We start from the raw sequence: 27,170 nt of genomic DNA, 5'->3' as shown, positions 1-27,170 counted from the left end.
CTTCTCCTTCTCCAAACTCCCAAGTTCCTGCTCCTTCTCCAAACTCCAAACTCCCAGAGCACCCTGCCTGGCTGGCAGGGAATATCTGCTCCCTGGCAGTGCTTAATGGGAACCAGCTGGCTCTGGCCTCAGCTGACCTAATTGATCCCAGCTGGCTCTGGCCTCAGCTGACCCTGATTAGCCTGGAGGGAGCCTTGGGCAGCTGCTAGGGGAACAGGGCTTTGATCATTCTTGGGCTAACGTAGCGCCCTTCTACCACCCTCCGGTAGCCCCGTCACAACACTTAATATAAAAGAAAACCTTTCCATAATAATCATGTCCCTAATTTGTATTACTAAAAACAAAAAGATAGACTCTTTCCCCTATTTTCCCCCCAAGTATATGGCAACTGCATATAGCTTCTAGCTACAAGGTTGTCTTTGTTGTCTGGTATATTCCCTCCACTGGGACTCTTCATTGAGGAAGTTGAATGTGTCTGATATCATTTAAAAAAAGAAAAGAAAAAAAATCAAAAAGCAACTTCTGTTCCAAAATGAATAAAGGAGTCCCACCAGATAGCTAAGAAAATTCCAATATAGTCAAAATCATGCTAGCATTTATTCCAGACCATATATCCAATGTAATCTCAATAGTGACAAATACATTGATACAGAATTTTGTAAAATTTTTAAATACATTATAGTGGTTTTTTTCCATTAATAATGTTATAGTGATTATCTTGGATTCACGTACAAAGAGGTGTTTAATTAATCTCTCATACTTATTCTATATTAAACTCGGTGTGATGCCTGATATTGAATCTTTATGCAACAGAGAAGCGGTCTCTGTTCTTTAGGAATCCAAATCAACAAATTCAGAATGAGCTGTGGTAAGGCATCCTGTTAATCAGAACCTAGAGTTTAATATCATTAGGACACCATTCCCCAAGTTCTTTAATTGCACAGGCCACTAATAACTCCATGTACTGGGAACTGAAAGTCCTCTGACATTTCTATGTTTTATATATAATTCTTGGAGCCTTATAATTCCAATTTAAAGTCTCAATCCCACAAAGTTCCTCCTGTATATAAACTCTATCCCATGCATCTACAGGGACTCCAATGAGACTATGCACACTTGCAAGAGAAAGTGTAGGCCAACTACAAAATCATCAAACAAACACTCCTTTACCAGTCTTGAACAATGTGTGTGGCAAAATAGAAATGGAAAGAGTTTGGAACAGGTACCCTAGTCTGGGTAATATGCTTATTTGCATCATTTCCAAAATATAGATATAATTTTCTTCAGTTACTTAAGCTAATTTTTATTTTATCATTAGTTAGAAACTAATCCTCTAGAAATTCCTTAAATAAAATGAGTAAAAATACCCCTACGTTTTGTATTTTACCACTTCTTCATTTCAATTTATTTTTTATAGCTCCAATGTTCTGATCTTTACATTTTCTAATTTATCAAAGTGCATCTTACCTACCGTATTTCCCCATGTATAAGATGCTCCCATGTATAAGACGCACCTTAATTTTGGGGCCCGAAATTTTAAAATAAATGTATTACGGTACATCACCGGTAAGTACCACTGTATAAGATGCACCCAGTTTTTAGACCCCAAATTTTTCGAAAAAAGGTGCGTCTTATACATGAGGAAATACCGTAGTTTCCTATAAAGCATAAAACTTTATGTACGTAGGGCTAGATTCACAAAGAGACTTAGATGTTCAATATGACAAGCAGCACCATAATGCCCAACTTTTAGGCACCATAGAAAAATGACTGGGATTCACAGAGTCTGGGTTCAGCACCTAGGCTGCCTATACAATGAATGGGAAGAGACAGGCACCCAAGAATGAGATTCACAAGGGGCAGCACACTGAGTGGGAATCACCTAACCAACGGGAGAGGCGAAGGAAAGGGGGGTGTGCACCGAGCCCCGCCCCTTTCAGAGAGTAATGAGCCTAAATCCAGACTGCAGGAAGGTGTGTATATATTGTTGGGATTCACAGCTGTGAACCATCTCCTGGAGTCAGGTGCCTAAGATATTTCTTGCAAGAAACAATGGAGGATAAGGAGCTCCCTCAGAACATTTGGCCCTGGGGTTAGTGTACTCACCTGGGAGCTCCTCAGTCAACTAGCAGTTGGGTGCCTAAGCCACTTTGTGAATCTAGCTCTTCGTGCCTACAGCATTTCATTAAGACAAAGCAACATTCCTGACAACATTGTTAAGGAAAATGTGTGAAGTATTTGATACCTGTATATAGTTCCCATGAAATCCCCAGGGCATAAGTAAGGCCAACTACATATTGTTTCAAAATGGAGTCAAACAAGACCACGGGTGCAATGAGTGGCTGGCACGGTGCCAAGTGGAATAACTTGCCCAACAACAGCCAAACTTTAGTGTCGTGTGCACCATCCAGAAGGGTGGTATGCAAAGGCTGTAGTGCCGAGTGCAGAAATATGGTACCATGTGCAAATATAAAAGGCGGGAAAAAGCCTAGATCATGACTGGTTTAGGACTGCAAGATCCAGGGGAATAAAAGATCTCTGAGCGCCTGAAGGCTGCTGCTGTCCTGCAGACGTGGTTAGGTGAGAGTACTATTGTGACCAGAGGCCTGGGGAGAGAGAAAGTATTACCATCAGCCTGCGGACCTGGGACTGAAGCAGATGAGCTGCAGACCAAGAGGAGAAGCAGACGATTCACCAGATCGGGACCAACACCCACTGATCTTGGGAGAAGAACTAATCGTGAGCTACGTACGAACTTTGGAGTTCCACGGGTTGCTTTGTTGGTTTTGGGACCTGGGGTTTATCCCCACTGTTACGTTACAATAGTTGTGGTTTTGTTTGTTTGTCATCTAATAAATTCACACAGTTTGTTTTGGAAGAAGACCCTGACTGCTTGAGTTATTCGCGTCAGCCTCTCTGACCGGTGACTAGATACGGCAGGGTAAAGTCCCTCTTAAGGAACGATCCCGACCCCCTACTGTTTTACGGCAACAACATGGAGGTGCTCAGTGGTGTACGATGGCAATCAGCACACTGGCCAGAATGTCACATTTTCAAAGCCATATTATTAAAGGTGGAAAGTTTATTTCAACCAAACGCTTTTTGGTTAAATTACTGACATGGAAAAGTTCCCAAGAGAGCACTTTAACACTGTTAGATAATTTTTAAAATGTAAAATAACCAACAAAATGATTAAAAATAGTATTTTTCCTTAAATTTTCAAGCCACTCCTACCCTTCTGCCCAGGAAATAATAAAAACAAGACTAATAACACACATACTTCAGTCACTCAGGAGGTAATAATTTACACCAGCAGTTGTTTATTAGGTTTAATTTACTTACCAACACCAGCTTCTCCATAACCAAGATGGGGCGGAATGATAACTGTTCGTCTCTCTCCAACGCACATATCTCTAAGACCCATGTCCATCCCCAATACAACCTGTCCAGATCCCAGAACTATATTATACGTTTTGCCAAGACTAACCCTGAAAAATAAAACAAAGAATTTTCACTACTTCCAAATTATCACTCCAACAGTACATTTTCTATATCAAAGTCCCTTCATGGCCAAAATCAAGTTTACCCTTAATGTTATGTGCTTCTAAACAGTCAAGTGGTGTCATTGCTTTGTATGCTATTCATTTTGATGCTCGCTTTCATAGTTATATGGAATATTTCATATGGCAAGTACCGTACTTACGTCGAATCTAACAAAGTGCCATCCAGGAGTGAAGCGTTATAGTGGTACTTCAAGTAATCCCCTTTCTTACTCAATACTGTGCAGTTGGAAGGTTTGTAATGAGTAGTAATGTTGACAGAATCCAAAGGGTTATGGAAGTCAATCACGTGGATGTCAAAAACCAGTACTGCAGATCCTGGAATCTTTCCTAAATAGTAAGCAATCATATAAGGAGAAACAAACGGCATCTACACAGGTACATACTGACCTCATATTGCACACAGTGAGAATATATAAAATGCTGTGTCTTCTATGGAGTGATTTTGTTCTTTGTTTCAGTTTACATTTCTCAGGATTAAAGCATTGAGTCACCTCTGCACACAACATAGATACAAGATGCTTCTAATGTAAGACACTTAAAATGCAGAGGACACCAATGAAAAGGCAGTATATTAAACAGTCAGTTCAGGAATTAAGGAAAACATTTCCATAAGTCAGATTTTAAAACTATGCACTCTACTTCACGTTTTTAATAGCACAGTGAAGCTGGAAGTTTACATTACCTGTGACCAACTTAACCACTTGATTGGTGCCGCACATACCAAGTCACTATTAAAACAGCAAAATTGTAACAGAACGTCAACACTTCCTCCACACACTGGCCACTGAATAGCAGCATAAAAAGGTTAAACTGCTTGAAAAGTCCTGACAAGTGTTTACTTTTCCTCACACCCAAAGTATCGTGTGATTGTGTTGCCAAGAGCGCAGATGCATCCACAGCCACCAATGGGTTTCTTTGCTATGAGTCTAATTCCCAATCAGCACAGTGGAATGCTGTCACAAAAATGAAACATTTCCTAAAAAGTTTCTTATTGAAAATAATGGTTTATGTACTGAGGAAGGCATTTTAAAACACAAGCACACAACTGTGATTGACTAGAGAAACTAACATAACCATGCTCTAGCACTACCCTTCATAGAGGTCAGTGAATTTTCACAAAGAAATTCTAATTGTATGTTATACATACACACATACTTTGTTGTTACATGCATCCACAGTTTACAGAAGCAGCTTAGGTGTCCACAAAACTTGTGGCTGTGGAAGGAATGGGGAGAAAACTTAACACACAGAAGTCCTTTAGCACACACAGTTTATCAAGATCTACAGGAAACAGGCTCTCACTGCAGAGTTTTTAAACTGGCAGACTCCTGGCCCCAGTAGTCCCCATTTGTCTGAACCATAGATTATCCAAATAATTGTTCATGTCCCTACCTACACTCATACAACTGAGACTGTGTACAAGCATATCTAGCTAACTAAAATCATTTTGAAAACTCTGGGCCTCTGCCACTTTTACACCCTTTTAGTACTATATTAATACACACACCTTTTGAATACCAAAAGAGAGTGATAAACACTTCAAAGATTAACTAGTTTGAATTGCTCTAAAGAGCAAAGAAAGCATTGCTTCTTATGAAGGACTGTATTGAAATAAAAGTTGACCTCACCTCTTCCTTCTTCTCCATATCCAAGATGAGGTGGAATTATTATTCTTCTCTTTTCCCCAATGCATACACCAAGCAAACCTTCATCCATCCCTGCAATCACATAACCTTTCCCAATGTAGGTGTCATATGTTTGGTTCCGGGAATAGCTATAGAAAATATTTTGCTTTAGTGACACTATTATCAGCAGTTTTGTAACTTATCTAGTACTACAGCAAGCCTACATTTGTGTGTTTCCTCTTCCCACTTTGTGACTGTAATTTTTAAAATTGTTCTGTGTAATTTTAACATTCTTTTAAAACCAGTTAAATCCAGATATAATTGTTTTCTATCGCTGGAGTAGCACAAAGCCCATCACGTGGCCATGAAGCTGGCTCAGTCACAGATGCTCAGTCACAGATGCATGTATTGCTTATTTATGGTGCTTCAACCGATATTGAGGGACCCTGGCTGTGAAAAAACTTTTTGCAAAAACATCTCTGCAGGAGACGAAAGGTTAATATTAAAAGTCAAGAATTACCTCCCTTGATTTCTCTCCTTATGTATATTAAACTATTTTACTAAAAGTAAGTGTTCTCCTTTAATTCCCCCTCAGTTCAAGCACTGCATTAATCCGTTTTTATTAATAAAGGTACTTTTTTTATTAATAAAGGTGCATTTTCAACAGACATCCTTCATACTGTCTCATTTTGCAGCAACAGCAATGAATAACTACTGTTAGAATCAATTGGTATCTGGGAGACTGCTATCAATAGCTTCCTCTACTAAGAGGAATGGAGAGATGAATAAGCTCCAACAAGATCATAGCAAGGAAATGCAGGTAATCTCTCTCTCCCCTAAACTATTGGCCAAACAACATAAGGCCAAACCCAAGCATTTGGCCCAACATCTCTGTTACTAAAGAGAACCTACCACAAAAGATGCTATTGCATGCTGCACCTCTTGGAGGCCGAGTACACACACAGCCCAAGAGAGGGAGCGCAAAGGTGATTTTAAGCCACCGTAAGGCCCTGAGATTCTGGACTGGTTGGGAGCCAGTGCAACCCCTGGTGTAATTTAGGCAACCATGGCTGCAGCCCTGCAACTCAGAATTGCCTAGAATAGTTGTAGAGGCAATTACTACAGTCCCATCTCTAACACACATCTCCTACTCCTAGCCTCACTCCTTCCTTATGCCAGTGGGAAAAGTCTCCCCTGGCTGGCTCCTTTTGAAAGGCTAATGAATTGGAGTCTAATACTTCAGACATGTAAGATATCGTCTTTATTTGTAACTTCTGCAGGAAATTGGAGGGGTGGCATTTTAAGAATACATGCCATTTTAATGAAGAAATTTTATAATGAACATTTGTCAGCTCTGTAATATGATGTACAACTATTCAGATGCATGTGGTTACACAGCATCTCTCACTATTAATTCACAATGACCAAGATATAAATGCTAAGGAAATTTTCAAAAACTGGGAGTTACTACAGAAAAGATAAGACATCAGTTTACATTTTTATGAGAGGAGAAAAACATTGACAGTTTCTATGCTATGCTTAAGCTCTATGCAGGGGTGTCAAACATCCGGCCCGCGGGCCGGATATGGCCCGCCAACCTTTTTGGTCCGGCCCCTAGAGGCAGCATGCGCTGCTGCGACATCTCGCGGCGTTGTACTCTCTGGCGGCGTCGCACACTGCTGCCAGAGAGTACGAGGCCATGAGATCTCGCGGCATCGCGTGCTGCCACGAGATCTGTGTACTCTGGCGGCAGCGCGTGGAGCGCTGTGTGCACAAGACACAGCGCTCCAAAAGTGCCTACTATTTCGATTTATGGTATGTATGGCCCACTTGAAGTACATTTAATTCAAATCTGGCCCGCCATAGCAAAGGAGTTTGACACCCCTGCTCTACAGTGTACTTTAGGGTGGGGATATGCAATTCAGGACTTCAACATTCTAGTCCCACATCTGTCACTAACTTATGACTCTCAATCTCTCTGTATCTCAGTTCACCATTAATCTTCCCCATAGGGAAGATATTATTAATTTATATTGGAAAGCACTTTGAGATCCTTAGATAAAAGAAGCTATAGAAGCATAAATTAGTATTACACTATTTATTCTATAATGGTTTCATTGCAATTCTTTTTAGCTGTTAGTGGCAGGTTTAAAACAAAATTTCTAGATAACTTAACCTTACACATATTTTTCCCCACATGGCTTTATAGGTTGAAGTGTTCCTGGACACAGATTAATCTTATTAAATATGAACTGATCCATGCTTACATTTTCTTTATCATAGAGATTTTGTTATTGTTTTTGTATTTTTTTTAAGGATCTGTTTCTGCAAGGTGCAGAGTTCTCACGTAGGGAAGATGGATGATCTTGTGGTTAAGGCACAGAACTAGGACTAAAAGATGTGGGTTCAATTCCTGGCTCTGCCAAAAAGACGTCTCATGTAATCTTGAGCAAGTCACTTAATCTCTCTGTGCCTCAGTTCTCCAACTGTAAAACGGAGATAATATTTCTTTTCTTCCACCCTTTGCCAATCTTGTCTGTTTAGACGGTAAACTCTTTGAGGCAAAGGCTGTCTTCTTCTATGTGTATACAGAGCACCTAGTCCAGTGGAGCCCTAACCTCAGGTAATGTCTTAAGCATTACTGCAATATAAACCATGAACAACGCCTCTTAATTCCACTGACACGCTCAAAGTTTTGAATTACTTCTGATAAGGCGAAACACACACACAGACCTCTCCCCTGGCTCCCTACTACTACCTGAAACCCACAAATCCCACACAATTTACAAATGGTAGAAATGGGAAAAATTCCAAAGCATTCCTACCCACTAAAACTACTTATGAAAGTTTTATAAGAAGCCCCATATATATATAGTGTACATGTATAGAATGGAAGTAATCATAATAATAATAGCAGGCTCTTATATACCGCTTTTCATCACCAGAGCTGAAGGCACTTTACAAAGGAGGTCAATATTACCCTCATTTTACATACAGCAGGAGAAACTGAGGCACAGAGAGGGGAAGTGATTTGCCAAAGGTTACCCAGCAGGCCAGTGGCAGAGCCAGGAATAGAACCCATGTCTCCTGAGTCCCAGTCCAGCGCTCTATCCATGTAATGTCTAGTAGTTTGGTTACCTGGAATCAAACAATGTGCCATCCAGCAGTGTACCATTATAGTGATATCTGAGAAAGTCTCCTTTCTGGCTTTTTCGCTCACAGGATTCAGGCACTTGTTGGTTCTCAATTGTGATGCCATCTTTTGGGTTATGAAGATCTAGCAGAGCCACATCGAAGACCAGGGAAGCCTGACCAGGAATCTCTTTACCTACATGTGAGATGGTAAAGAAGCAATAATTAAGTCAGAGTAAAATAGTTCTAGAAAGAACTCAACTTTTTGGTCAGTCTTTTTCCATGATATTATTATTTATATTTCACTTTGTTTTCACATCCCAGCCTTCTCCCAAATAAGCGGATTTGGCTATTAGGACAATGAAGAAAAAGAGTACCGCAGAATTATGGCCACCCCATCACCACTTAGCCAAATCTGCTTCCAGTCATGCTCCACCAGAGGAAGAGGGATGGGGAGAGAGAAGAGGGGTGTTGTCCTGTAATTCTTTGAATTCCATTATTTTATTTTATTTATTGTAGGTATATTTATACTTCTCCCATTGTGAGAACACCTGATCATCCAAAATATAGTCTCTCCAGTTAAAGACAGCAGAAGTCTATGTACAGTGTATGCATCTGACCAGTGTTTCTGTATTAGTGAGCATTTCCACCATACTTTTGAGGGTATATGTAACAACAAATGGGATAGAGAAGGTATACTGGAACTTCTGTTCTCCCTGTCCCATAAGACAAGAACAGGAGGTCACTCAAATTAAACAGCAGCAAATTCAGCAATGATAAAAGGAAATGCTTATTCACACAATGCATGGAACACATTGTCAAAGGGAGTCTTTGAAGTCAAGCAAGATTCAAAGAGAGATTGGCTATTTATATGGATAACAAGAATAAACAGAGTTATCACAATGTATATATTATCAATAAATAATAATATAACAATTAATTATTATAAAAATTAGAGAAGGGATATTAAATATCATGCTTCAGGGCTAGAGCCAATTTCTAACTATTCAAGCTCAGGTACCCCATATCTGCCTACTGGAGCGTTCTTGCACTTCCTTTGAAGTATCTGGTACTGGTCACTGGCAGACAGAGGATATTGGCCAAGACCGACCTTGGGTCTGATCCAGGAGGGCTATTCCAGAACTGATCTGGGATATATTGTGAAGTAACACTGATGATTCTTTACCATCGATGATGGGAATGGTCATGGATTCACAGATGTTGGCTCAGATACCTATGTGAGTGGAGTCCAGGAAACAGCTTAACATGGACTGTTATTATTGAAACTAGCAACAAGAAAGACAAACTGGGAACTCTAAAATGACTTGCCATTTATTTAAGAGAATTCAAATCGCTGTGGCAGTTATCTGGAAGAAATGAGGGAGCACCTGACTTCCAGTTTAAAAAGAATATGGAGTATAGTCTTCATAGAAAAAATTATCCGCAAAGAAATTGAACTTCAGCATATGTGTGTGTTATATACTACAATTTAGCCAATGCTAAGCATCCATCTGTCAATAAACCAGCCTACTATTTATGAAAGAGAAAAATACCCGTACTTTGCTGATAAGCCACATTCTGAATTAATTTTTTAAAAGTATTTTCCATCTGTATATAAATTTGAAATAGTGCTGTGTTCACAATACCAACTATGTAATTCAAATGTTTGTGTTAGAATATGGAGGATTTGGGAAGAAAAGAGGGGCTGCTTTTACCATCTCCTTCTTCTCCATATGCTAGGTAAGGTGGTATTGTGATGATGCGCTTTTCTCCTACACACATTCCCAGGAGACCCTTGTCCATACCAGGAATCAGCCATCCAATTCCCACATAAGTGTCGTAAGTTCTCATCCGATTGTGGCTAAAAATTTTAAAAAAAAGAATTAAAAAGAAAAATCTAATATCACAGAACCAATCAAAAAAAAAGGAAAATTAATAACCAAAAGCCACACACAAATGGGCATCACAATCAGTAACAAGAGTTCACTGAACGCTTGGCACAAGAAATACAACTTACAACTTTCTGTTCCAAAAACACAGGCATATACAACTTGAGTTAACAGAGACACTCTGGGTAACATTTTCCAAAGTGCTTAAATGATTTAGAAGTTTACATTCATTTTCAAAAGTGATTTTGAAGGCTAATCTTATAGTCAGATTTAGGATTTTACATGTGTCATTCAGTTTTCTAAATAGGATTTAGGCACCTGTGAATATTTTACCCTTCGTTATATTACATCATTTGTAGTACAAGCCTTTAGAAGGGAAGAATCTCACACACACTTGAGCAAGTCTGACATTGGATCCCATAGAGGATGCTGGTACATACATATACAAGCAAGTGCACTCGAAAACACTAAAAATAAGCTTGGGTGGAAGCCTTAACTTTACTAATCAAACTATTTATGAATAGCCTAGATTTTATAAGACATTGTCAGGACAAAATTTCTCTTTCATTTTTAAGTGAAATTTAGGTTTGGCTCTTGGAAGCATGGAATTAATTGCACTAGCCAGAGCCTGCCTGCCAGTCACTGCACACACTTCACACAAAGTTCTGCCAATACTCCAGGCAGATCCCCTGTTGGGAAGCAACACATTGGAAGGTTTCCCAAAAGGATAGTTCAGAACCAGAGGGCCTTGACCAAGCCAAACCCATATTTTAAGTTCCAAATAACTAACCTAAAAAAATAGGATCAAAATATTACTAAATTTAGAACATATCCCTACCCAATCCCCACCCACAACAACTTCCAGACCTGCCATGGTCTCCGATTCCCATTCACTATGATGTCCCTGACTATTAATAAAATAATACCCTCCATGAAACCCCAGTGAAGAACGCAGGCTGCCTGCCTACTGAGGAATTTTAGAAATGGAGATATTTATTTTAGAATTTTAGAAATGGAGATATTTATTTTCTTTAACAATTTTGTACATAAAACTAACATCATATATATAAATATCAATAGTAAAATTGTTACCAAAACTATTCATTTTATTATATAATAACGTCAGCATGGGGAGCGAAAGGGGCCAAAGCAGCCTCATTTGCATGGAGTAATAAGATATCACTATTATTGGTTTGAGACAGTACTACATGTATATAATCCCCTAGCCTAGACAAATGTGTACAACTCTTCAGAAGCCAGGCTACTTTAATAGTCTTGCAAATGCCTCCTCTTGGTTTCACAGTGTAGCAATTAACATTATATTATATTATCCTTTTTTTTTTTTTTTTTTTGGGGGGGGGGGGGGGGAAGAAAGAAAGGAAGGAAGGAAAAAGCCTCCTTTAAATAGCCCAGAACAAAGCTACAGAAAAGTATTAACTCCATACCTTGAGTCAAACAGAGTTCCATCCAAGAAAGTTCCATTGTAATGGTATCTTACAAAGTCAGACACCTGGATTGTCCGAGTACATTTTTCAGGCTTGAAATAAGTTTGAACCTGCACCTCATCTTCAGAATTCCAGAGATCTATCAGAAGTACATCAAAATGAAGCACTGCATTTGGGGGGATTACACCAGCTGCGAACACAAAAAAAGTTCAAATAATTATCATCCTATTCCTTTATAAGGCACCAAACTATTGTAAAACCATCTAAGTTTACCTGGGCCACTGAGTGCATCACATATCTATCACCCACAAAGAAGTTTTCCAAAGAAGGTGACCAACAATAGTCATTATACTTATTTATAGTCTTATGCCTTTATACTGTTTACTTCTTATATTTACTGAATGGCTGTAATTATACCTCAAGGATAACAAAGCAGGGAACAAAATTAAATATTTGATAAAGATCCAATCCAGCAAGTTGCTGAGCACCCTGAACTCCTATTGACTTCCACTCCTATTGACTTCCACTCTTCCACTTTGCAAGAGATGAGAGTACTTAATACTTTATAAGATCAGACCACAAGCAACTGTTTGATACTCCTAAATTATTCTCCTCCATTTGGGGCTTGAAAATTTTACACATGAGCAGTGAGTAAAAAGCTTTCTTTGAGGAACCTGAGGTCTTAATTATTATATTCTACTGAAATTTATAAGGACACAGTCAATTTGAAATCTAGTCAATTAAAAAAAAATTTTAAAAAGTTAAGTCACTTCAGGTAGTACACTGGCCCTGAGTCTTCTGTCAATTTTTGTGATTTTTCAACATTTTCTTTTTTCTATTTAAATATTCTCCTCTCTCCTATTTTTGTGTGAAAAACCACACAAACAGGGAGAAATTGACAATATATGAAGTGCTGTCAAATCTGAAAAAACAGAGAAAAATATATTGGCCCTGATCCTGAAGCTGAGTGTTCCCACTGAAGTCAATGGGAATGTTTACATGCTTAAAAGTTAAGCGTATGTTTAACTGACTGCAAGATAAAAGCCTCTCTCTCATCTTTTCCAGTTATGGTAAACATAGGTGTTACTTGTAAAAATAGTGCATAAAAACAAAATTCAGGCAAAAATTTGATTTTTAAGCTAAACCCTAATTTTTAGAATAATTTTCTAGCCTTTATGGTTGTGGATATAACTTTCCAAACAAAAATGACCCAGAAATAAAAAGGTGCAGTATTGTCTTTGTGTGTATAGCAAAGTCTGCAGAATGAAGTTGTCTTATTACCGTGGCATTAGCCCTGGACTTCATAGTGAAGACTCTGCATTTTAATTATCTAACACTGAGTGGTAGGTATCGGAAAACCGTCCCCCCTCCATAAAAATAAAATAAAATCAGGTGCAATTTTTAAATTCTTTTTTACAACTTTTATCCACTTAATTAAATCTCCTACATCCTATGCAACCAAATTATTTATAAACATGGTGCTGTACTTACAAACTCCTTCACTGCCATAGGCAAGCTTGGGTGGAATTTTCACGAAACGTCTCTCGTTCACACACATTCCAACCAGAGCTTTGTCCATCCCTGCAATAAGCTGGCCTTTTCCCACAAATACATTGAACGTGGAACCCCTGTCATAGCTAACAAGAGGAAGGGAGAGAGAAAAAGCATGAATGGATTATTTACAAACTGCTCTGTGTCTATCTCTTGCCCTAGTTTAAATTTATTTTGTTCCAAGCTCACCCAGTTAGAAGATTCACCTTTATTTAGACACACCTGCTATGGAAAACTGGCATATACAAATGCAAGCACCTCCTAAACATCACTCCTTCATTTGACCCCAATGCAATCTCAGCCTGTTCTCCCTCACACATACTTCCTAATGATGCGCCAGTTGTCTTCACACAAACCTCAGGCCTGGCCTGGCGACGTAGGTACATACACCTGCATCTACACTGGCCCTATTGTTAATTCGAATTAAGTCGCCTCAAAAATCGATTTAATAAAACCACCTCTGCAAGTGGCGTAGCGCCTAAATCGAACTTCACTGAAATCGAATTTATTGACCTCCGGAAGGTATCCCACAATGCCCCGTTTTGACCGCTCTGGACAGTCGTGCTGTGCTGCTCTGTGGTCATGCTACCAGCACATGTCCCCTCTCCGCGAGCCCCAGGAAGATTTGAATTTTCATTTCCTGTGCTGCCAGCATGGAGAGAGCTTAGTCACTGTACTCCGCATGGCTACTGCAAAGCCCAAACGTGCTCCAGCATGGAGTCGACCAGAGGTCCTAGATCTCATCGGGCTGTGGGGCGAGGAGTCCATTCTGGCTCAGCTCAGAGGCAGCAAAAGGAATCTGGACATTTATGGGAAGATATCCCAGGGCATGCGGGAGAAGGGATACAAGAGGGACGCTCAGCAGTGCCGTGTGAAGATCAAGGAGCTGCATTACTCATATCAGAAAGCCAGGGAAGCTAACAGCCATTCTGGCTCCTCACCCAAAACATGCCACTTCTACGATGAGGTGCATGCAATTCTCGGTGGTGATCCCACCACGGTGCCACTCCACAGCATCGATACCTCCACTAGGTCACAGTCCATGAACAATGAGGACAAAGGAGGAGGCTGAGGAGAGCAGGGTGCATGAAAGCATGCTGTCCGTTCTCCCTGAAAGTCAGGACATATTCCTGACCGCAGAGCAGTCCATCAGCACACAGGACAGCACTAATGATCCCATGGAAGGCACATCTGGTGAGTGTTTTTTCTTCTTAGCAGTTCTGTCCTTTTACATTGGTGGGGCGGGGGAAAGGGAAGAGGCAAGGAGATTTCAGGCATTTCAGTGACTGTACAGGGGAGTTACCCAGGGAACAGTTTATTTATGTGATGAGAAATGCTACGTTTATCATCATTTGATATCTCACAGAAACTTTCATGTATGTAATCTGTTATCCTTCACAAAAGTTTTCAGGGGAGGGCTGCCTTGTTCCTCCCTCCATGGTAGGATACTTTGCTGCAATCAAGGGAGCCCGCATCACGGCGGAACACTGCTGGTACCCCACTGCCTCCAGCAAATCTGTGTTTTAAGCAGAGACTTCCCGCCCCACCCCCACCCACGCTCTCCACAGTTCCTCTCTGTAAAGGTTTAAAATAACACCAGAAACTTCCCCCCGCCTCCCACTGTCCGCAGTGCCTCTCTGTAAGGACACACCGCGCATGTTTAAAATACCTGCAGAGACTCCCTCCCCTACGCTCTCCACAGTTCCTTTATGTAAGGGTTTAAAATACCAGCAGAGACCCCCACCACCACCACCACCACGGCTGCAGTTGTATCATTTTCTTCACTCTGCTAACAGTGGCTACCTTGTTATTTTTTTTTTCATTCTGTAGACACCTCAGCCTTGGCCCCACCCTCAAGAAATGCTGCGGAAAGACTATCGCAGATTTGAAAGAGGAAAAAAAACAAACAAACCAAGAGATGACAGGTTTTGCAAGCTCATGAACGCCTCAGCAGCCGCAGAGACAGAGCAAAGAGCGTGGCGGCTCGCCTTGTCCCAGAATAGGACATGGACAGGGAGACTCACAGAGAAATGATGGAGCATGATCGCAGTACCACACAGGAGACGCTGCGAATCATGCGGGACCAGGCAGACATGCTGTGGAGCTTCAGGAGGAGCGGAGGAAGGACAAAGTCATGCTGCAGCCCCTCCATAATGCTCCACCACCAAGGGCTTTGATGCCCGCCCCCTCCCCCGCCCCAAGCCAGTCTCTGAGGAGACTGGCCAGGCTGCAGTACATGCTCACCTCCACCTTGGTGGAGGCAAGCAGAAAGCAGCGGCAGCCATGCGGACAGCTGGCCAGCAAGCTACCACCCTACCTCTTGAGACAGTGAATGAACACTCCCCCCCTTCCCCTATGACTTGAATGTTCATAAATAAACTTTTGCATCATTTCAACACGTTTCTTTATTAAATCATATCTTGTTCTGGAGGAATTTGGCGGGTACAGATATCGATGGGGGAGGAGGGTTCACCAAAGGCAAACAACATACAGGAACAGAAATCAGTCCTGTATCTCATTGCAGAACCTGGTTTTCAAAGCTTCCCTAATGCAAAGTGCTCCGCGGTTCGCTCTCAGCGTAGTGCTGGCATCTGGCTGCTCATAATTGGCGGCCAGTCTTTCTGCCTCCACAGCCCAACCCTGGGGGAACCTCTCACTCTTCGCTTCACACACATTATGAAGAACACAGCACGCAGATATCACAGAAGGGAGGTTCTTCTCAGTCATGTCCAGCCTAGTGAGGAGACTCCTCCATCTACCCTTTAAACACCCAAAGGCACATTCTACAACCATTCTGCAACTTCTTAACCTCTTACTAAAACACTACTTGTAGCTGTCAAGGTGACCGGTTTATGGCTTCATTAGCCAAGGGAGCAAGGGGTAAGCAGGATCCCCCAGGATCACTATGGGCATTTCCACACCCCCAATTTGAATTTTTTGGTCTGGGAAAAAAGTGCCCGCCTGCATATTAGAGAACAGCCCTGAATTATGAAATATGCGCACGTCATGCACCTTCCCAGACCACCCCACATACATGTCGGTGAAATGATCCCTGTGATCCACAAGTCCCTGCAGGACCATGGAAAAGTACCCCTTGTGGTTTATGTACTCGGTTGCTAGCTGGGCAAGCACTAAGATAGGGATGTGTGTCCCATCAATGGTCCCCTCTGCAGTTTGGGAAGCCCATCATGGCAAACCCCTCCACTATGTCCTGCACATTTCCCAAAGTCACTATCCTTCATAGAAGAAGTCTATTGATGGCCCTACATACTTGAATCACGGCAATGCCCACTGTAGATTTACCAACTCCGAATTGATTCCCAACCGAGTGGTAACAGTCTGGGGTTGCCAGCTTCCACAGAGCGATGGCGACTCTCTTCTCCACCGTCAGAGTTTGTCTCAAGCGAGTATTCACGCGCTTCAGGGACGGGGCCAGCTCCAAGCACAGTTCCAAGAAAGTTGCCTTTCACATATGAAGTTTTGCAGCCACTGGTCATCATCCCACAGCTGCATAACGATGTGCTCCCACCAGTCTGTGCTTGTTTCCCTGCACCAGAACTGGCACTCCATGGAATGCAGATGATTCATTACAGCCTGCAGCAATCAGGAATTGTTCTGCTCAATGGCTTGTAGCAGGGCAGCCTCAGTGGCATCGCTGTTGTGTGTGCTTCGGCTTCTTGATCTACTTTGGAAATACTCGATGATAAGCTGAGATGTATTTGTAACGCTCACAACAATAGTGCAGAGTTGAGCTGGCTCCACGTCTCTGCAGCAATGGCAAGCATGGGGAGTAAAAAAACGGCGCAAAAATACTTTTCCTGTTTGTTTCGGGGGGAGGGGGTGAGGAAGGAGGGGGAAGTAACATTGCATCATGGGACGACGACACTCGTCCCAACAGCCACCGCGGCTAGTTGCACTGTGGGATAGCTACCCACATTGCACTGCTTTGCAATTTGAATTAAGAGTGCTCAGTGTAAACGCAGGAGATCTGCGCAAACAGCGTAGTGTATACACGCTACTGCGACTTCTAAAAATCGGCTGCTGAAAGTCGACAAAGTAAGTCAACTTCACTAGGCAGTGTAGACATGGCCTCAGACTACAATTTTATTTTGCTAATTCACACCAATGACGGGGGCGGGAGGGAATCTACTGCAAAATTACTGAATTAAACAATGTAAACAGTTTTAAAAAGCAAGGCAAATGTACCACATAATATACTTCGTTCATTTATTTTGACAAGAGTAGTTTAATTTTATAACACTTCAAAAAAATAGTGGTAAGTGCATTGTAGTATATTGTGAAAAATAATGAAGCCTTAGTAACATGAGACTTCATTGCTGCTATTACTTACATCTTTCCTGAGAAGGGGGGAGGAAGGGGAACTATTTTTGGTGCTAACTGTAAGATGTGCCAATTAGTGAAATTTTTCTCCTCCATGCTCACTTCTTTGATATTAAGATTTAGGCGAACATCAAAAAATGTAGACACCTGGCTTTATACATCAAGTTTGCCAGTTCCAAGAATGTGATATATATTGGGAACTGATCTTTCAATGGGATGATTGTATGAGTGTTTGGAGTAACAAGCCTAATACTTGAATTATAATAAAGTTTTTCATAAAATGATCATGACTGCACGGTAAATATGAGACTACTCCCTAACAGTATAAACCTGGCCAGTAAAAGCTTAACCACATTAAATTCAAATACAAGTACTTGCTTTGATGTAGAAATTCAGCTCAATTTATTTGAAAGAATAGATATTGCACTTATATTTGTTAAAGGAAAATGTGAACACACAAACCTAACAGGAAGGCAGTAAAGTCTCTGAAACATTCCCCATCTTATATATGCATACATTGCTTCCCTGTCATTTCAAAGCCTTTATGTTGTCTTCCAGTCTTTTTCTTCAGATAACAAGAATATTAAAAAAAAAATTTTTTTTTTAAAGATGCTATGTCCTCCTTTCAGCCTGCAAGTAGCATTCTAAAAACCAGCCAGTAGGTGGATATTGTTAGAGAAATGAAGTCAGGAATTTACTTTCAGAGACTGTGTACATCACTTCCATAACACACTGAGGCTCCTACTAGCCCCAGGCCTAGAATTCCTAAACTGCTTGTGAACGAGATCTCCCTGTTGACTCCACCATTTTGCAAAAGCCAATAACTTTTCTTAAAGCAGACATCACTTGACACACACCGTTCGCTTTTTACCAAACAATAATATTTCCAGAAATTTCTACAGAACTTATGTTGGAAAACAATGTAAGCAAGTTTATAGCAAATGTTGTTATATCTACAAGCACCGAATTAATAAGATTTCAAATTTATATATTAAAGATTCTGAATAAGCGAGAAATCAGTACTTGTCATACTTTGCCAATTGCTCACAAAGCATTCACCAGGAATGTATGCCTATGTCAAGGATCAATTACAGTAAAACACAAAAATCTACTATGCATTTAAAACAAATCTACAGTATATAAAATATTTGTATCTATAGTGGAACAGAGCAAAACTATACCAAACCAAAACAGCTCTGCACGACTAATTTTACTGACAACTTACATAGATGGCACTTGTTTTATTTCTTCAGTACCCTGTAGTTAAGTCCAGACCTAAAAATCCAAATTATTTATCTGGCCATGGAAATAAGCAGACTTACTTGAATAAGAAACAAAATGACATTAATTCTGTTTTTTAAAAATAGAGTGTAACAGTTACTTCTTGCAATACATTTTACAAGTCTTTACAAAAATGTGATTTGTAGCAAGGAGACCTTACTTGGAAAGAGCTGTACAGTAAAAGCTTCCAAGTTTCATGAAAGTTTTCAGCACTGAAGCAGCTAAAACAAACTGACCTCAGTTATCCAAAGCCTGCCTCTATTTAGGCTACAGAGGCCTTTTATAATGCAGTATCAAATCAGTTCTTGAATATTATTTGCTCTGTTTCCACTAGTGTAGTCTTTTCTTGCACCTTTAATTTAAAAAACTAGCTAGCAACTATAAGAAGCATAATATAAACTTTGTAATACATAAATCATAAGTATACATTTGATTCAATCAATCTTTATTTCCTATGCTGTAAGCATGAGCACCACAGGTATTATGAAAAACCTTAAATAATGTCTTCAAATAATCTCATCTATAATAAAAAAATTCAATTTCTATAATCGCTAACTTGACAGTCAGATATTTACTTTTTAAATTACTCAAACAGTAAATTAGTAAGCAGTAAAAAATGTAAATCACTACAAACTGCAATCTAGAGCAGAACAACAGACAAAGACAATTACAGACAAACAGACCTGATTAATTTTTACATTAATTTCTGTCAGACATGTTCCTACATGGATTGTTGCTTTTCATTAATATTGTTTATTAGTTGTTTTAAAATAGCACCCAGAGGCCCTAGGCAGGTTTGGGGTTTTACTGTGTTGGGCATTATACAAACACATAGGGTAGGTCTATGCTTCAAACTGGGGGTGTAATTCCCAGTTTGAGGCAACACACCTGCACTAGCTCTGATTAAACTAACACACTAAAACTAGAGTGTAGCTGTAGGGATGGAAGGCCTAGCTGCCCTGAGTACATGCCTAGAGTGTCTGATGGCTGCATATTTGGAGAAGATAGCCCATCTTGCCGCTGTGTCTACTCTCTATTTTTAGCACAGTAGCTCAATCAGAGTTAGCAGGGGTCTGTCACCTCAAGCTGGGAATCACACCCCCCAGTTCACATATAAACATACCCTTAGTAAGAGACTTTTCCTGCCCCAAAGAATTTACAAAAGAGAATTCAGTCCCCAGAAATAGGTCTGCGTAAAACCTCTTTCGACCCTGATCCTGCAATGAGCTCTGTGCAGGTGGAACCTTGCTTTCCACCTGGAGCTTCACCCAAGGCTAAGGTGTTTCACCCAAGCTCATTGTCAGATTGAGGCCCTAGTGGATAGCTATACAAAGCTGGAATGGACTTTTCTGCACACCTAGCCAATTACATATATTTTAAAATTGCACAGCCAAAGTCCTGTCTTGGCTTGTTCTAAAATTACATCAAAGACTTTTGTTCTTCCAAAACAAAAATGGGTTACCACTGAATACATTGTTTTTATTATGTTATTCCCTGTCCAAAGATATACATCAAGCAAGATGGCTTGATCCTTCATTTATCATACCATGCATTTTGTTCAATGAACAGCTTGTAAAATGACTAGTGGAGTACAGTTAACTACATCAGGTAGAGTCTGGTTTACTGTCAAGGACAGGCATTTCCCTATATCTATAAGATTTTCCATGAAGTATGAGGAAGATGATTATGATTAATTTAAATTGTTTTTTGTTTTTCTCTTCTGAGTAGAAAAGTTTCATCTGTTGCAATGAATGAGCCAGGAGGTTAGAGGGAAAAGAAAACCAGCAAAATGGTAGAATGAGTATCTCTCAGTGTTTCGAACCTCTTATTTGGGGCTTCAGATCACCAGGAAAGCAACAGGGAAAATCTCGAGATTAAGATACATGAAGTTTTCTAAGCAAACTCAGGTTGCTAGTTTTCACATTTTTGTTGTAAATATTTAACAATAATAATTAGGAAATAATAAATTTGGGTCTAAGATGGGGGGCACAGAAAAAAGGAACATACCTTGTGGAAAAAGAGAAGGGGTGATTAAATAGCGACTGACTGTGAGAGACACATTCCTGGTTTAGAAAGTTAATTGCATTTCTGTCTGGTTTTCTAGTTCTGCCTGCTCTTAAGCAAAATGCTCTAAGTACAAGCCCAGAAGGGGCTTGGAAAAAAAGACATTGCCATGGTTCCTTTAGCAAACACAAAGCGCGCAGCAGCCTTGGGACAGTCACCCATATGCTCCCAAGACGGTGGATCCTCATTCACTGCAATGGGCCAGTTCCCATCCATCTATCCACTTCACATTTCAGGGGCATTTCCCCAGCCATAACCAGAAATAATTGGAAACCATTAAAAATATATGTTGTATATAGTTTATATACATGTACAAATAATAGTCTCATATTTCCACCTGGCTCTCACACCTTTTTGCAGTGCAGAAAGACTTATGACTTCATATGATCCAGGGGATGAGGGAAAATGAATTAAAACTACCGCCATCCAAGGCAACCCTCCGGCGCCCCGGCCCACTCTCATCTGGAAACCACCCTCTCCAAAACCCGGCACTCGCCCTAAAGCTCTCCAAACACATACTTTTATCAGACAGAAAGTAATAAGTGTTATCCAGGATATTAACCTCACTCTTCAGGGCATATTCCTGACCAGGGCGAAGGAGAAACTTTCCTTCCAGGAACAGGGAGCTGATTCCACAATTGCCTGCTCAGTGGGCAGCTTGTGCCTCTCTTTGAAGCATCTGATACTACCCTCTATTAGACACAGGATACCAGACTGGGTCTGTTCCCCTAAGGGAATTAATTCTTGGGGTCCAAGGGCCCCCACTTCAACCCCACAAAAAGAACCCATCTGAGCTCCTTCCCCCACATATCCCCTTGCACCCCCAACATAACCCTCCCCAACCCCCTTCATCATCCCCAGGCACGCCCAAGGTATCTCACACCTACCCCCATCATCCTCTGGCACCCCCAGATAACCCACCCAGACCCCTCTACAAACTCTCAAGGGCTCCCCCCACATACAGACACTCCCCTCTAACCCCTCCTCTCCCCATATACCGCTCACCTCCCCCACCCCGAGTGGCAGGCGGCCCGGCCTGGCGGTACCTGGAATCGAACTTGCTGCCGTCGGGGAAGGTGCCGTGGTAGTGGTAGCGCACGAAGTCCCCGCTGCGCACCGTGCGCGGACACTGCTCCGGCGCGAAGCTGCGCTCGATGTGCACGTCCTGCCCGTCCCAGGGCTGCTCCCCGGCCGGCACCGGCGGGGCCTGGCACGCGACCCAGCTCACTAGCAGGGCGGGCAGCAGCAGCGAGCAGCAGCGGTGCCTCCACCGCCTGGGCAACATCCTCCAGCCCTCCATGCAGTAAGAGGGAGGGCAAGGCAGGACGGAGGGACCGGGGGCGGAGAGTTGGAGCCTGAGGGGCCCTGCGAGCGATCCCCGGCCTCCCCGAGCGCCGCGCGGCCGGCCAGTCCCACCGCTGCTGCTGCAAAATTTGCAAACGTGGTGGATGAGGAAAAAAAATCCCAACCCCCTCCATCCAAGAGGGAGGAGACAGGAGCCAAGGGGCGGGCAGGGTGGTCTGTGTACGGCGGCTCAAGCTGCAGCTGGAGTTAGTTGGTTCTTTTATAGGCGCTAGGCTCCAGCCAGCCCAAGTTATTTTTGGTTGGTAAGTTTCGCTAACTCTAGTGGAAACAGGCCAGAATTCAGGCCTCAAAGTCCAGGGGAAAAGGGAGGGAGGGAGAAGAGAAACCACGCAGTTCAGCTCATCCTCCCCAGGACCCTTCAGATGAGACGCGAAAGGCCTGCGCGGCACGCACATGGTGCTACGTGGCGCTGATTCTGATTTCAGCTCCGTGCTGCTCTCCCCACCGCCTCTTCCTTTGCTTCTTTCAGGCTTTCGATCAAGGGTTCGGTTTGGTTTTTTAACGCCTCCACCATACAATTTTAATTACTAGATTGAACGAGTGATTATAACCTTCCTTTGTCTCCAAAATGTATTCATGCATTAGACCCCATTTAGTTCTTGCATTGTTAAAAAACCTGAAAATTAAAAATTAAAAAAAATGCATTTACAATCATCCCCCCATAAATATATTGCAATATTTTTAATAGTACTTGCCCCTGGAATAGTGCTTTTCAACTTCAGATTCCGTTATAAACACTAGCTAATCCTCAGAACATTACTTTGAGCTAGGTAAATGTTACAATCCCTAGTTTTTTAAACAGTTATGGAGACTGAGGCAGAGAGATTAAGAGATTTGACAAAGACCACAGCAGTAACTGTCAAAACTGGAATCTGAATTAAGGCCAGTCCTTTTCTCATACCACTAACACTCTGATCCTGCAAACACTTATGCCCAAGTTTAACATTATGCATTGTTGGTAGTCAGTGGTATGACTCATATTGGTAAAGATAAGCATGTTCATGTGTGTTTGCAGGATTGGGGTCTTTGTTTGCAGAAAATGTTGGTAGACCTATAGGTCCAGCAAAAAATGATTAGGCAAAGTCAATAATCTCTTATTTGGCCAACCATTAATTTCTAACATGAGTTTTCTGGCTAGGGCAGATACCTACTTGAGGTACATTATCACTGCAATTTAAAGGTGGGTGAGCTGCAGTGCCAAAGCAGAGACCCATTGAAGTCAATGGGGCTTGGTGCACAGACAGCAAACTGTCTGTGTGCATTGTAAATTGTAGGATCAAGGTCCATGGACGCAAATCCTCATTTTTGGGCACCCAAAGCCCAAAAGTAATGCACATTGGAAAACATAATCCCAACTATATATATAAAATGAGGGGGTCTAAATTAGCTGTTACCACTCAAGAGATCTTGGAATCATCATGGATAGTACTCTGAAAACATCTGCTCAATGTGCAGCAGCAGTCAAAAAAACTAACAGTGTTAGGAACCATTAGAAAAGGAATAGATAATAAGACAGTAAATATCACAATGCCATTATATAAATGTATGTTACACCCAGACTTTGAAAACTGTGTGCACTTCTGGTCACCCCAGCTCAAAAAGATATATCAGAATTGGAAAAGGTAAAGAGAAGGGTGAAAATTATTAGGGGTATGGAACAGCTTCTATATGAGGAGAGATTAAAAAGACTGGAACTGTTCAGCTTGGAAAAGAGATGACAAAAGGGCGATATGATAGAGGCCCATAAAATCATGACTGGTGTGAAAAAAATGAATAAGGAAGTATTATTTACCTCTTCATATAACACAAGAACCAGCAAAATTAATAAGCATAAGCAGCAGGTTTAAGACAAACAAAACGAAGTACCTCTTCACAAAACGCAGTCAACATGTGGAACTCATTGCCAGTCGATGATGGGAAAGCCAAAACTATAACTGGGTTCAAAAAATAAATAGAAAAGTTCATGGAGGATAGGTCCATCAATGGCTATTACCTAAGAGGGTCTGGGACACAGGCCCATGCTCTGTATATCCCTAAGCCTCTGATTGCCAGATGCTAAGACTGATGACAGGGGATGGGTCACTAAGGCCTTGTCTACACTACAAAGATAAGTTGACCTGTTAGGTCAACTTACAGCCACTGTGTTAATTACTGCGGTGGCTGATAGCTACACTACCCTCCTTGGGTCAGTGGTGCGCATCCTCACCAGGAGCACTTCCACCGACCTAAGGGGGCAGTGTGACGAGCTGAGAGACCCATCTCTCAGCTCACCTAACAGCTCCCTGGTGGGAGCCCGGCTACCTCCCAGGCTTCCTGTGGGCTGCTCCCTCCATTTCCTGTTCCCCACCAAGGGATGCTGCCTGGAGCTTCTCACCCCCGGGAAGAGGTGTCCAGCTGTCCCAGCTTCTCACCACCCTCTTGCTCTCCACAGGAACCAGGAAGCCATGTCAATTTTGACTCAGCTGTGAAATTGACAAGGATGCCCTGGCTCCTGGCAGGGAGCATGGGGAGAAGCTGCCTGGTGCTTCTCCCCTTCCCTTTCCCCACTGGGAGCAAGCTCCAGCTGCTCAGCTCTCCAGGGAAGCAGGGAAGAGCTGGGATCTAGCTACCTAGCTTTCTTGCAATTTGAAATTGACAATGACAGCCAACAGCCAATGTAAGGAATGCAGTGTCTGCATTGACACTGCGTCACCCAAAGTATACCAACATAAGCCCTACACTTCTCGTTAAGATGTTTTTATTATGTCAGTGTAGCAGGGGAGTTACATAGGTGGAAGGAGCATTTCAGTTTTGTCAACAAAACTCTGTAGTGTAGACCAGCCCTCAGTAACTGCCCTGTTCTGTTCATTCCCCCTGAAGCATCTGGAATTGGCCACTGTCAGAAGACAGGATGCTGGGCTAGCTGGACATTGGTCTAACGCAGTAAGGCCATTCTCAGATTCTAATTGATAAAGAGCTGGGGACAGCTGGTTGAAGATTACCATAATTGAGGTCACAAATCACAACCTGCTTGCAACAACAATCCCATCCAGTGCATGGTATCAACCTCACCAGCAACACCAGCACATCTCACTGGCAGATTGCTGAAGTCACAAACCAAACTCGGCAACCAAGAATGGGACCAATCACAAGGCATAAAACCAGGATTACAATATGTGACAAATGTCATCAATTAAAAATCCTTTACAAAAAGAAATGATCTATTAAGATAAGGAAAGATACCGAAGAGAGAGAAAATATTGATCAGATATTGTTATCTGTTGTGCAGTAGCACCCAAGGGGGGTAATCAGGTTGTAGATCCCATTGTGCTAGCTATAGTGAAGTCAAAAGGAGCTGCATACCCACTTTTTAAAATCTTGCGCCACTGTTTTTTTATTAGAATTTTGTCTCTCCTCTTCCTTGGTCTTTTTTTTTTTTTTTTAATATTCCTCAAAGGCATTTAGGCTCATAATTTGCAACAGAAAAACACTTCCAATAGAAATTAGGAGCCTAAATATCTTTCAGGATCTGGATCTGAGTATTTGTTTCACACCCTGCTCATTTCTGTGTCTATCTTTTCTGTTCCACTTTCTGATTTTGTCCCCATGTTCTCTTCTTAATGGAATGCAATAACATTTAACTTTGAATTGAACTTTTTAAGCCAGGTTCAAGTTGATCAGAAATTAGGCAAAAGGAGTACCGCACACTCATCACTATTTAGTAGTGCCTTGGAATATGTAATCAAAAAATGTCACCAGTCACTTATACCATTGGTTAGAGGTGTGATTTTTTCACTGACATAGCTATGCTGGTAAAAGCCCTATTGCAGGTGCAGTTATACCGGTATAACTTCTGCTGGTGCAGCTTATGTCTCTTGGGGAACAGGTTTGAACTAGGCCAGCAGAAATACTTTTATGCCGGTATAAAGTGCATCTACAGTTGGAAAGGTTGCCTGTATAGCTATGCCAGCAACATTTTTCTAGAGTGCACGAGGCCTAAGACCCAGCTTCTGTTCACTACAGCAGAGAGGAAGGTGGACAGGAATCTGGTTACTGCTCCCTGATTCTCAGGAAGGGTATGTGCAATGATGTCTATTAAAGAAGCCTGGAAATTACTGTAACGTACACTAGCTGGCATTGATCCTAACAGCACAATGTGTCAGCTGAGCAGTCAGCAACGTGCTTCAGCCATGCCCCAACCCTGTTCTTCCCCACATCTGACATGCCCTATGCCAGGGCCAAATAGGGGAAGTGGAATCTCCCTGCATTGATGGATTTCTCAGCTGGCCAAATCTGGTTGCTTTCCAACCCATCTGTGCTGAAGTGTCCAGTATCTTTGTAATGGAAATTATTCTTAACCATTTAACTAATGTTTTTAAAAGGGAAAATGTTTAGAAACCCCTACTTCTATGCTGGTTAGAAAGAACAAATGCTTTGCAAATGAACTGGCTTCCCTGGCACTAGTCTGGGTAACGCCTTCCCTGTTCTTCCATAACCTGAAAAACATGATGACAAAATTTCGTCTGGACGGGAAGATGAGCACAGACCTGCCTGAGCCTGAAGTTACTACAGAAACCTGTCTTAGAGGGAGGATTTTCATTCCCAGACTTCAAAACACCACACAGCTAAAGGGCATTCTCTTCTGGAGAACTGTCTTTCAGGAATGCCGTTGGATAGACATGGAATGAGGATTAAGAGGGGTAGAAGAATTAAAGCAGTTAGGTGAGAACAATGTAGAAATTCACTCCACCACACCCCAGCCATGGCTAGCCTCATGATTTGTAGGAAATAATATGCCTTTCATGTAAAGTTCAAGCTAACCTAAGCCCTTCCACAGTGATATGGCACAGTATCTGGGTTTGATTTTCAAAAAATAGTACACAGGGAACCAAAATGGAACTCAGAGGGTTGACACACTGCCCCTGATTCTGTTCT

At 41.7% G+C, this 27,170-nt stretch overlaps 1 protein-coding gene across 1 annotated transcript in view; it reads right to left on the bottom strand.

Moving 5' to 3' along the window:
* The window catches only part of FKBP9 (FKBP prolyl isomerase 9), a 31,084-nt gene extending 8,381 nt beyond the window's left edge, over positions 1–22,703 (bottom strand). The window contains exons 1-8 of the mRNA XM_067562487.1: positions 21,938–22,703; positions 13,146–13,291; positions 11,655–11,844; positions 10,036–10,181; positions 8,327–8,516; positions 5,192–5,337; positions 3,704–3,890; positions 3,343–3,488 (exon numbers count right to left, since the gene is read on the bottom strand). Coding sequence (XP_067418588.1) covers positions 3,343–3,488; positions 3,704–3,890; positions 5,192–5,337; positions 8,327–8,516; positions 10,036–10,181; positions 11,655–11,844; positions 13,146–13,291; positions 21,938–22,191 — 1,405 coding nt within the window. The 5' untranslated portion in view covers positions 22,192–22,703. The remainder of the gene's footprint in view (positions 1–3,342; positions 3,489–3,703; positions 3,891–5,191; positions 5,338–8,326; positions 8,517–10,035; positions 10,182–11,654; positions 11,845–13,145; positions 13,292–21,937) is intronic.
* Between the last annotated feature and the right edge of the window lie 4,467 nt (positions 22,704–27,170).

The sequence above is a fragment of the Emydura macquarii genome, unplaced genomic scaffold (assembly GCF_026122565.2).
Source record: "Emydura macquarii macquarii isolate MOO-44397 ecotype Brisbane River unplaced genomic scaffold, CSIRO-AGI_Emac_v2 contig_2432, whole genome shotgun sequence".
Taxonomy (NCBI): domain Eukaryota; kingdom Metazoa; phylum Chordata; order Testudines; family Chelidae; genus Emydura; species Emydura macquarii.
Note: the sequence above shows the minus strand (reverse complement) of the source record. Positions and strands in the feature narration are given on the sequence as shown.